This window comes from Amblyraja radiata, chromosome 7 (genome assembly GCF_010909765.2).
Source record: "Amblyraja radiata isolate CabotCenter1 chromosome 7, sAmbRad1.1.pri, whole genome shotgun sequence".
Classification (NCBI taxonomy): domain Eukaryota; kingdom Metazoa; phylum Chordata; class Chondrichthyes; order Rajiformes; family Rajidae; genus Amblyraja; species Amblyraja radiata.
In genome coordinates, this window is record NC_045962.1 from 76,238,774 (window position 1) to 76,251,158 (window position 12,385).

The window sequence follows — 12,385 nt, forward strand, 5'->3', positions numbered from 1 at the left end:
TTCAGTAACACACGGCTTTTAATTTATAATTACAGTGAAGCTCTGGCAATCTAGAACTTTCACGACTTTGGTGGTGTCAGGCAGATTTTCTAGACTTCTAGATAGTACCTCTACTAATGCCCCAATACACACTTAATTCTCCTTTGTCAAAAAGATGCTACTTAGTGGAATAATAAATTTTCCAATTGATCTGACGACTTTAAAATGAACACTAAAAACAGATCTGTAGGGAACTTAAAAGAACTGTGACAAAGAGGGCTTTGAAGGGAGTGTGGGAAACTAGGTCCCGGTAAGTTTAAAGGGACTGCGAGAAAGAGGGTCCCGGCGAGTTTAAAGAAAGTGTGGAAAACAAGGTTCTGGTGTGTTTAAAGGCTGTGCGGGAAAAGAGCGCCACAGGGGATCATTTTCTCCTGTGGCTATCAAACTGCACAACTCCTCCCCCTTCTGTCGTGGGGTGGACCGACTCCCCTCCCCCCTCCCCCCTCCCCCCCCAATCTTTGCACATCCCCAATCCTTTCCACTTGTCACTTTAATTTCATGTATCTTGTGTTTTATGACTTTTGTCAGATCAGATCAATTTCTCTCCTGTGTAAGAAAGAACTGCAGATGCTGGTTAAAATCGAAGGGTCTCGACCCAAAACGTCGCCATTTCCTTCTCTCCAGAGATACTGCCCCACCTGCTGAGTTACTCCAGCATTTTGTGTCTACCTTCAATTTATCTCCTGGGATAAATAAAGTTCTATCGTATCCTATGAATCACATTCCCATCACTCGGTGTTCCGTCAGCTTGGCCAGGGAGTGCTTTAAAGTTTGAGACCCGACCCGGCACTCCCCCGACCCTGCATTCCCTGACATAACATGCTGTGCCCCACTGGGCAGGAGGCACAACCACAACATTACTGATAAACGAGAACAAATTGCATTCTCGGGAAGAAAGGTTTCCATATCACCACAGGCGAACTGGAAAGAAATTGCATTTTAAAAAGGGACGCTATCGTCCAGAGAGAGAGGAATGCAAGTGGCTTTGCAAAGCTTTAGAATATAATGCCTACGTTTGGTGCTATCGTAATATAAGGTCATAAGTGACAGGAGTAGAATACGCCATTCAGCCCATCAAGTTTACTCTGCTATTCAATCATGGCTGATCTATCTCTCCCTCCGAACCCCATTCTCATGCCTTCTCCCCACAACCTCTGATGCCTGTACTAATCAAGAATCTATCAATCTCTGTAACATATCTACCTCTTTTGTAAAACAAGACATAATTTCAGTAACTCTGCAATGACCACTGTGTGGGGAGGGACAGTGGTGGATTGAGACTGTAAAGGCATTGGAGACATCTGTACGGGAGCAACTTCTGTTCAGAAGGGAACACAGAATGGGGCAGCTGTCAAAGCAGCTGCCTCTGAGATAAGGTGACTCGGGTTCAATTCTGGCGTCTCGCGCTTGCACTTTGTCCCTGTATCTACATGAGTTCCCTCCCACTTCACAGAGGTGTGTTGTTTAGTAGGTTCACAAAAATGCTGGAGAAACTCAGCGGGTGCAGCAGCATCTATGGAGCGAAGGAAACAGGCGACGTTTCGGGCCGAAACCCTTCTTCAGACTTATTTGGCCACAGTAAATTGCCTGCATTGTGTAGAGTAGTGATTACATCTGGAGATTGGGAGGGGGGGGTGTGAATGGATCATAGAACATAGAACAAATAAAATGGAATTAATCCAGAAATGACATTGTCTCAAAGGGCTAAAGGGGATGCTTCCAAACTGCATGACTAAGACCCTATTGGAGACATTATAAATGATGTGCAGAAATAATATCAATTAGGTTCTCCTCCTCAAACAATAAATATTAATGCAACAAAAAAAAAATCACAATATTTACTTCAAAGTTATATGAGTGGCACCTTCTATATCAAATCCGTTTCCAGTCTGTGCACATCTACACCTCCCACAACACCGCCAATACTACAGCAGCAGCATCAAGTCTATTCCTGTCTCAGCTCAATCACCTCAAGAGTTGCTTGTGGTAACTCCAACTTACCACAGGTTTTCTGAGCACTGCTCACCTGCACGCTGGTCACATGGGCTGCACAAACAATCTATTGCCATTATCCGTCCCAATAGACGTTAACTCTGCAGCAACCTGGTCGTTCATTAAACCTCTAATTCAGCAAAGTGTTCACTTACCTTGGCTCCAAGTTTTTGTTGAAAGGGTTGGCTGCAAAACAAAATGGAGGAGTGAGTAGCAGTCAGAAACATTCTTGGTGAACATGGTTAATGTAGAATGATTAAGATAATCCAAAAATAATGTAGAATGATTAAGATAATCCAAAAATCAGGATATAAAATAATTTGTTATGTAGCTGCAATTCAGGCAATTATTCGAGAATCAACTACGGAAGGTCATTAAAGCTAAGGAATTAGCGAAGAAATTTGGGCTGAAATATTCCATGCCATTGATTATACAATTGCTAACAATGTCATAAGATTTCTCGCAACCAGTTATAAAAGCACATGTCCAATTTTTAGGGGGTTGATCTACCTGCAAATTTTGTCTGATATTTTTCTAAATCCCCCATTTTTAAGTTACATTTTTTTTTTAAATGCAGGAAACACTCAGCAGGTAAGGCCACATCTGTAGTGAGAGAAACAGGGTGAATGTTTCAGATTAACGACCTTCCATCGGACATTCACTCTGTTTCTCTCTCCACTCACTGACTATCTCTCATACCTCTAGTTCCCCTCTCCCCTGACTCTCAGCCTGAAGAAGGATCTCGACCAAAAACATCACCTATTCTTTTTCTCCAGAGATGCTGCCCTACCCGCTGAGTCACCCCAGCATTTTGTGTCTATCTTCGGTGTAAACCAGCACCTCCACTTCCTTGCTACACCTCTCACATTTTCTACTTTTATTTGTGATGTCTAACATCTGCATTTCTTTGCTTTTTATTTGAATTCCTTGCATTTTCATGTTCATAACTGATAGGGGCTGAATTAGGCCGTTCAGCCCATCAAGTCTACTCCGCCATTCAATCATGGCTGATCTATCTCTCCCTCCTAACCCCATTCTCATGCTGTTTCCCCCAATAACCCTTGACACCCGTACTAATCAAGAATCTATCTCTGCCTTAAAAATAACCATTGACTTGGCCTCCATGCCCTCTGTGGCAATGCATTCCGCAGACTCACCGCCCTCTGACTAAAGAAATGTAGTCATTTTAAATCCTCACCACCTCAGGCCTTCAGAAACCAGTCCAATAATTTTTTATTTAAAAAATATATATTTTTATTTATTAGAAGTACAGTAAATTATAATAGTACAAGCCAGATATATCTTACTACTTTTATTGTACCCCTTCATTTTTTAAGCTTTAAGGAAAGATATAGATAAAGAAAGTGGAGAAAGTGAGATAAAGAAAGTTGTGTTCGTGTAAAAGAATGATTAATGAGAGAAAAAAAAAGATACCCATTGGTTAGAGAAAACAATTAAGAAATAGACCCTAGAAAAGAAAGGAGGGAAAAGGAAAAAACAAAACAAAACCAAAGCTCTATTATAAAAACCGCGCAAAAGGGATATACCAACTTCATATTTTTCCTCCCCCCTTCAGTGCAATAATTTAACATGTGTTATGTAATTCACGACAGTATTACCTCGATGCTGTGTCGACCTTCTTGAATAACGTCTGCTTGGTCTACGTTCAAAGGACACTTGCCGCCGTGGTTTGTTGGTTTTAGTGGTCTGGTACTCCGTTCTGCCACTGGAAATCAAACCAACCCAGTAAATAACTTTGGAAGTTGCCACCGGCAAGCCCACGATTTTGTAACTTTGTCGACGCAAAAACGTGGCGACACTTGCGTGCCGCCCAGGCGAGGTCTGCTGTATGATTTTACCGGGTTGAATGCAAGGTAAAGCATTTCACTGTACCTAGCTGCATGCGACAAAGTATCATTGAATCGTTGATAAAAGTAGTCAGAGTGCTCATCCCGTGTGCGTAGGAGCAACACAGGGCAATATTCCTCTTTCATCCCACCACCGTTACCCCAAATTTACAGACAGCCTGCAGTAAAAACACTATCCCCAACCAACCTCTTTGCCTTGTGAGAAAGTGATCAGATGAGATCCCTGCCCTTTTTGCTTCCAGTATGCACCAGATAAGGACTTCATAAGATCATGTCAGAGGAGTAGAATTAGGCTATTCGGCCCATCAAGTCTACTCCGCCATTCAATCATGGCTGATCTATCTTTCCCTCCTAACCCCATTCTCCTGCCTTCTCCCCATAACCGCTGACACCCGAACTAATCAAGATTCTATCTATCTCTGCCTTAAATATATCGACTGACTTGGCCTCCACAGCCTTCTGTGGCAACGAATTCCACAGTTTCACCACCCCCCGACTAAAGATATTCCTCCTCATTTCCTTCCTAAATGAACGTCCTTTAATTCTGATGCTTCGACCTCTAGTCCTAGACTCTCCCACCAGTGGAAACATCCTCTCCACATCGACTCTATCCAAGCCTTGTTCAGAATCGGCTTTGTTTCTCAGTCTTTCATGCGTTGTCCCATTCATACATCCACGATGGCTAACATGGGCGAGGAGGGGGTGATAGGAGAGAGAGCGGGGTGGAGAGAGAGAGAGAGTGGCTGCCATTCTTTCTTCCTCACAGTTGTGATTTCCTTGATCAATGGACCATGTGTACTGAAGTACAGCATAACTCCAATATTCCACTGATCAATTCTTCAGAAACTTCAATGGTTCAGCATTTGGCTCAGCATAGATGTCGCTTGCAAGTTCCCTTTAAACTCACTGGGTCGCTCGTTCCTGCGCTCCCTTTCAACACACTGGGACTCCAATTTCCTGTGCTCACTTAAGAAACTTATTATACTGGTATGTAACATCTATAAAGAGGCGAATTCATATAATATCAATTCATATAATATCAATCAATCAATCAAAGACTCATTCAAAAATACACCAACAAATGCATGTCTGAACGAAATTTCATTGCATCTGGCTCACCGTGCAACATAAAATAACAAAAGGATAAAATAGATAAAAAGATAAAATAGATAAAAAATATAAAATAGATAATAGTGTCGGCACATTATATGGAATTCAAGAGTCTGATGGCTCGGGGGAAGAAGCTGTTGCAAAACCTGTCCGTTCTGCTCCTTATACTGCGATACCCTTTTGCCCGAGGGTAGCAGAGTGAACAGTCCATGATGGAGATGTGTGGGGTCTTTTATAATGCTGTTGGCCTTGGACAAGCAACGTTTGCACGCAATGTCCAAACCTTTGGAAAATCTGCTAGCTTAGTACCACCAAAGTTCCAATGGAATTGTAGAAGCAAGGAACTACAGAAGATAGACAGAAAATGCTGGAGTAACTCAACGGGTCTGGGAGCATCGCTAAAGAAAAAGAATAGGTGATGCTTCGGGTTGGAACCCTCCTTCAGACAGATGCTGGTTTAGACAAAAAGACACAAAGTGCTGGAGCAACTCAAGGGTTTAAACAGCACCCCAGGAGAAGATGGCAAGATAATGTTTTGGGTTAAGAAGAATCCCAACCCGAAACATCACCTACCCATGTTCGCCAGAGATTCTACCTGTCCTGCTGATACTCCAGACGTTTGTGTGGGAAATTTACTGTAATTTGACCCTAAGCTGCAAAATGTTGGAGAGCGTAACCAAGTAGGATTTAGAGAGCGTGTGTGTGTGTGTGTGTGTGTGTGTGTGTGTGTGTGTGTGTGTGTGTGTGTGTGTGTGTGTGTGTGTGTGTGTGTGTGTGTGTGTGTGTGTGTGTGTGTGTGTGTGTGTGTGTGTGTGTGTGTGTGTGCGTGTGTGTTGCCCTAAATTAAAAGGCTATGGATAGTGCATAACCGCAAATACTGAACTTGAGAAAAACTGCTTTATCCAAGTGGAGGATAAAAACTCAATAGCCCTTGGATTACTTTAGACAGATAGTACAGATTCTATTTCAAAGGAAAGGCAAGTGATGGAGAGAAGGAACACACTGATGAGATTAGACCCCAAAGGGTGAGAATACCTGAAAGGTGAAAAAAGGTGGAGCACAAACACTGTAGTATTTCTGTGCTGAGAAACATCAGTGGGTTATTTCACGTAAACAGACATTTTATACATCTGGGAACTAAAGTTATTAACACCGGCATGGATTATAATCCAAAATATGTGAAACAATTAATCATAGAAAACATAGAAAATAGGTGCAGGAGGAGGCCATTCGGCCCTTTGTGCCAGCACCGCATATCCCTCTTTTATTGAAGTGTTTCAAGTTCCAGCCCCTTATTACATAAGGCCGCCTGAACAAGTTGCCAGTAGTGCAAGGTATCAACCTGCTCTTCACCCCATTCCCAGGCACTGCCAAAGCCACCCAATGCATTTCCAAAGTTCCCCGGGGTCTGGAACTAATTACCTGTATCTGAAGCGGGATCCCATCCGCACAAATGGCAGTTGGGTGGAATTCTTTTGGACAGGTCCCCTCAATCGGAAAAAAGCATGATGCTCCACAGCGCACTTCCAGAGGTGTTTGCAGGCCTTGGGATGGTCCAGTCGGAATACAAAGGTGTGCTCTTGCTCCTTACCCTTGTGGAAACAGCAATACTCAGTCAACAACCTGGCATTGTCTCACCCTTGTCTCACCCCACACTTCACTCAGCTCTGGGTGTCCGCCTTTCCTCGGGATGCAACGCAGGAAAGCAATCGGAGCGTTAATGCAGCAATTATCACCAATACAGCTCCAGGGTGGCCCTGTAGTGCAGCGGTAGAGTTGCTGCCTTAGAGTTGGGTTCATTCCTGACCACGGCTGCTGTCTGTACAGAGTTTGTACGTTCTCCCTGTGACCACGTGGGCTACCGGGTTCTCTGGTTTCCTCCCACACTCAAAAGTCATACCAGCTTGTAAGTTAATTGGCTTCGGTAAAAAAAATGTAAATTGCCCCTAGAGTGTAGGATAGTGTCAGTGTACGGGGATCGCTGGTCGGCGCGATATCTCTTTACTAAACGAAACCCAAAGTGTTTTACAGCAGTATTGTACTGTCATCATTGCTCCTGTTACAGCTATGTGAGACACTGGGAAATCTGGAGCCAGAATGCTCCTGGTTCATTTTATGCTGGTTAGTTGAAGGATTACTAGATCAATAATGAACGGCACATTCACAAATATATTAGGAAACTTGCGGAGGATGTGATCACTGTTTTATTGGCTGCTCCCACGAATACAATGAAATCTTCTTCCACTATTGCTAATTGTACAGAAAGAACGAACACAGTGCACAATAGATAATATTCAGTCACACTGAAATGTAGAACCAATTGACCAAGGTCTTCTAGAGAGACAAACACAAATGCAACAGCTTTTCGCAACCACAACCTACCTTTTTTTTTAACTCAAATGTATAGTGGAAAATTTCTAAAATTTTCAGAACAAGATTCTTAAGGGGTTGGACAGGCTAGATGCAGGAAGATTGTTCCCGATGTTGGGGAAGTCCAGAACAAGGGGTCACAGTTTAAGGATAAAGGGGGAATCTTTTAGGACTGAGATGAGAAAAACATTTTTTTACACAGTGAGTAGTGAATCTCTGGAATTCTCTGCCACAGAATGTAGTTGAGGCCAGTTCATTGGTTATATTTAAGAGGGAGTTAGATGCGGCCCTTGTGGCTAAAGGGATCAGGGGGTATGGAGAGAAAGCAGGTACAGGATACTGAGTTGGATGATCAGCCATGATCACATTGAATGGCGGTGCAGGCTCAAAGGGCCGAATGGCCTACTCCTGCACCTATTTTCTATGTTTCTATGAAACAGAATGCCATTTGACCCATTATGTTTCTGCTCACAAAAGAGAGCTACTAAAACTATTTCCACCTTCCAACACATGATGAGTTGAGACCAGCATGGATATGGATCAAGTGCACATCCAGGCATGTTGCTAAAATGTTTTCACGTTGCTAAAATATGTTGTACGTCCTATCTCTGCCACATTTTCAAGCAGTGAGATCCGGATCCCTAGAAGATGATCTAGAGATTCCTCCAAGTTTGGTTTAGTTTAGAGTTGCAGCATGGAAACAGGCTCTTCGGCCCACCGAGTCCACACCGACCAGCCATCCCCGCACACTAGTCAGTCTTCGTAGTGTGGGAGGAAACCGGAGCACCCGGAGAAAACGCACATGGTCACTGGGAGAGCGTACTAACTCTGTACAGACAAACCACCCGTAGTCAGGATCAAACTCGGGTCTCTGTCACTGTAAGGCAGATATAAGGAATGAAAAATAGATTTCCTCACAATCCCACAACTTTAAATCTATGCCCTATGCCAACAGCTATCAGAAGTACATTCTCCCTGCTCATGGGATCTATACTTCAGCTTATAAAGGGAAATATCCTGTTGAACACATCCATGAGGTCCGGGTCTGACCTTCAAACAGAAAAGGCTTCTCTGTTTCAGGACCAATGTCAATGATCGTCATGATGGAACTTGAACCTAATACCTTAACTCTGTTTCTCTTCCCACAGATGCTGCCCGACCTGCTGGGTGTTCCCAACAGTTTCTCATTTTCAGCCTCTTGTCAAACCACCTCCAAGGCCTCCTTGCCTTACCTGCTCATCATCCTCCACGACCACAAGAGTGAGCTTGCTCTTCTTAAATTCCAATTTGATGATTTTAGGCCTAAAAACAATAAAGATACAGAGCTTTTAATTTCCAAAATTGTAAATAATGCCAAAATATTTTAAGAAACTGAAAACTCCTACTCATTGGATACCAGCAGTTTTTTTTCCGACATCTACTTTATGTGAAACCCACTTTAAAATATTCTACTTCAGTAGCATCTGATCGGCCCGGATAAGAGTGGATGTGTAGAGGATGCTTCCAGTAGCGGGAGAGTCTGGAAACCAGAGGGCACCGCTTCAAAGCAGAAGGACATACCTTTAGAATGGAGATGAGGAGGTTTTCTTTTGCCAGAAGGTAGTGAACCTGTGGAATTCATAGTCACAGACGACAGTGGAGGCCAAGTCATTGGGTATTTTTAAAGCAGAGATTGATAGGGTTCTTCATTTGTAAATGCGTCAAAGGTTACGGGGATAAGGCAGGAGAATGGGGTTGAGAGGGAAAAATAGATCAGCCATGATTGAATAGTGGAGCAGACTCAGTGAGCTGAATGGCCTAATTCTGCTCCTATGCCTTATGGTCTGATGTCTGGCAGTTTTGATAATTTATTTTGATTAAAAAATGAGTAATACCAGCCAACATCTGGGCCACACACAAAACTGATAAGCTGCAACAAGTTTCAGATATGACACAGTCGAAGAGTTCAGGTGACAACAAAACATCACCTCAGGATATCAGCGGAACATCTCAACTACATTACAACCGAATGGATGCTTTGTTGGTGAAGCAATTAAGTACCAACATAAAATCTTCAAAGCAACAACCTCCTTTGGTACATGGAAAAAGGTGGAGACTATTGCCAACAACATTGCTAAGATAATGTCAAGAACAGGAAGATGAAGGAACCAACTGACCAGAAGAAAAGTCCAATCTTGGTTTCTCCTTCAAAGACCAGCACTCCCGTTGGGGTCAGACCCAAGCTGTATTCGTTTCCATCTCTTCCCTAAGTATACAAATAGAGCAATTTAACAAAAAAATCACAATTCAGTAAAAGTACTCAATCCCTTCCATGGCATGAATGTATGACTATTCAAATCAAGTTTCGGTTAGGTCTGAAGAAGGATCCACAAAATAACGTCACCTATCCACGCTCGCCATAGATGCAGCCTGACCCATTGAATACTTGGTGTCCTGTTTAGGTTTATATTTGCCTGAGTATGAGGGGAATAGATTGGGTGAATACGCAGAGGAGGTGAATCAAGAACCAGAGGTCATAGGTTTAAGACGAGAGGGAAAGATTGAATACGACCCCGATGGGAGACTTTTCTTTTGTTTGTTTTTACACAAAGGGTGGTGGCTATATCGAGCAAGCTGTAGTGGTGGCCGACTAGGAAAAGGGGAGATGCAGCGAGACCTGGGTGGCATGGTACACCAGTCATTGAAAATGGGCATGCAGGTGCAGCAGGCAGTGAAGAAAGCGAATGGTATGTTAGCTTTCATAGCAAAAGGATTTGAGTATAGGAGCAGGGAGGTTCTACTGCAGTTGTACAGGGTCTTGGTGAGACCACACCTGGAGTATTGCGTACAGTTTTGGTCTCCAAATCTGAGGAAGGACATTATTGCCATAGAGGGAGTGCAGAGAAGGTTCACCAGACTGATTCCTGGGATGTCAGGACTGTCTTATGAAGAAAGACTGGATAGACTTTGTTTATACTCTCTAGAATTTAGGAGATTGAGAGGGGATCTTATAGAAACTTACAAAATTCTTAAGGTGTTGGACAGGCTAGATGCAGGAAGATTGCTCCCGATGTTGGGGAAGTCCAGGACAAGGGGTCACAGCTTAAGGATAAGGGGGAAATCCTTTAAAACCGAGATGAGAAGAACTTTTTTCACACAGAGAGTGGTGAATCTCTGGAACTCCCTGCCACAGAGGGTAGTCGAGGCCAGTTCATTGGCTATATTTAAGAGGGAGTTAGATGTGGCCCTTGTGGCTAAGGGGATCAGAGGGTATGGAGAGAAGGCAGGTACGGGATACTGAGTTGGATGATCAGCCATGATCATATTGAATGGCGGTGCAGGCTCGAAGGGCCGAATGGCCTACTCCTGCACCTAATTTCTATGTTTCTATGTTTCTATGTAGAGGAGGTCATTGAGGCAGGTATTATAACATATAAAAATATAAATATACTTTTAAAAGTCATTTGGACAGGTACATGGATAGGATAGGTTTGGAGGGATAGTGGCCAAATGCAGGCAGATGGGATTAGCATGGATGGGGCATCTTAGTCTGCAAGTTGGGTCAAAGGACCTGTTTTTGTCCTATGACTCTATGAATCCAAGACCTGGCAGGCCAGCTCCAGATACGCAGTGTAATTATAAGCAATAGGAACACAGCCACAGGCATAAACCTTGGTATTTCTTTCCAGTCTTGAGTCATCTGAGAAAAGCTTGAGATATTTGTGGCCATTTTCTTATAACACTAATATAGAAAGAGTGACCACATGGCATTGTTTTGCCATTTCCATTCAACAAAGCAATTCTGTGTGTCATTGTCAGAAGCCATAGATGATAGATGGAGAAGAGAATGGACTACATCGAGATGATATGAGCTTGAAACATGTGACATCAGATTTAGGAATACTCTGTCAGGAGTAACAACTAATCAGGTGGTAGAAAAAGCATTTCCTTTGAAACATTACTTACAACACAGAAGGTTGTGTGATCACTAGCAACTGAAGTGACGATCTCACCAACATGTCATGCAGGTGATAGGAATAATTGGGGCTGCACAATGAAACAGAGCAGGTGCACAGAATTGGCATAGAGAACAGCACAGTGCAGGAAGAGAACTTCCAACCCACCATGTCTGATCAAACCATAATGCCAATCTAACCTAGTCCCATATCCCTCTATTCCCAACCCACTGTTCTGCCTGAATGCCTCGTAAATGTTACTAGAGGGTGAGGATATAGACAAAATAATGCACGTGATGCGAAATACAGAGCAGGAAGACTAGCCTGGTGCGTCAGCCTGGGCATGTCCACCATTGACAGAGAGTTCAAAAGGGACAAAAAACTAAATAATACCAGATGGCGGGGAGGACAAGTCTTTGGGTATTAATGAAGTGGAGATTGATAGGTTGTTGATTAGTAAGGGCGTCAAAAGTTATAGGGGGAAGGTTGGAGAATGGCGGTGAGGGGAAAATAGATCAATCGTGATAGAACGGTGGAGTAGACTGGATGCCTAATTCTGCTCCAATGTCTTATGGTCTAATGAACTTTTATATTATACATTTATATTATGGTATATGGACACACTGATCTGTTTTGTAGTAAATGCCTACTATGTTCTATGTGCTGAAGCAAAGCAAGAATTTCATTGTCCTATCAGGGACACATTACAATAACTCACTTGAACTTGAGCTTGAACTAACATGACAGGCTATTGAGTGACACAGACAGGGAAATCAAGTTATCTTAATTTGTAGAATTGATATTGAGTTTGATCCGAAGCGTTAACCGTTTCCTTTCCCACAGATGTAGTCTGATCTACTAAGGATTTATCACATTTTCTGTTTTTATTTTAAATGTTTAAAAATGTTGGTTCACACGGAGGAACCAGAAATTGCAACTATTTTCTCTCTCAGCAAAAAGCTGGTAGAAATGACCAGGTTTTCCAATATTATCCATAACTAATTTACCAAAGGAAACAATGAATTAATTGTGTTCACTTCAACGTCATTACAAAAATGTTACGTTCACTCC

At 42.8% G+C, this 12,385-nt stretch overlaps 1 protein-coding gene across 1 annotated transcript in view; it reads right to left on the bottom strand.

Moving 5' to 3' along the window:
- epb41l5 (erythrocyte membrane protein band 4.1 like 5) overlaps positions 1 to 12,385 on the bottom strand; it is a 146,246-nt gene that overhangs the window by 62,889 nt on the left and 70,972 nt on the right. The window contains exons 9-13 of the mRNA XM_033024833.1: positions 9,536 to 9,624; positions 8,612 to 8,681; positions 6,432 to 6,601; positions 3,651 to 3,757; positions 2,187 to 2,217 (exon numbers count right to left, since the gene is read on the bottom strand). Coding sequence (XP_032880724.1) covers positions 2,187 to 2,217; positions 3,651 to 3,757; positions 6,432 to 6,601; positions 8,612 to 8,681; positions 9,536 to 9,624 — 467 coding nt within the window. The remainder of the gene's footprint in view (positions 1 to 2,186; positions 2,218 to 3,650; positions 3,758 to 6,431; positions 6,602 to 8,611; positions 8,682 to 9,535; positions 9,625 to 12,385) is intronic.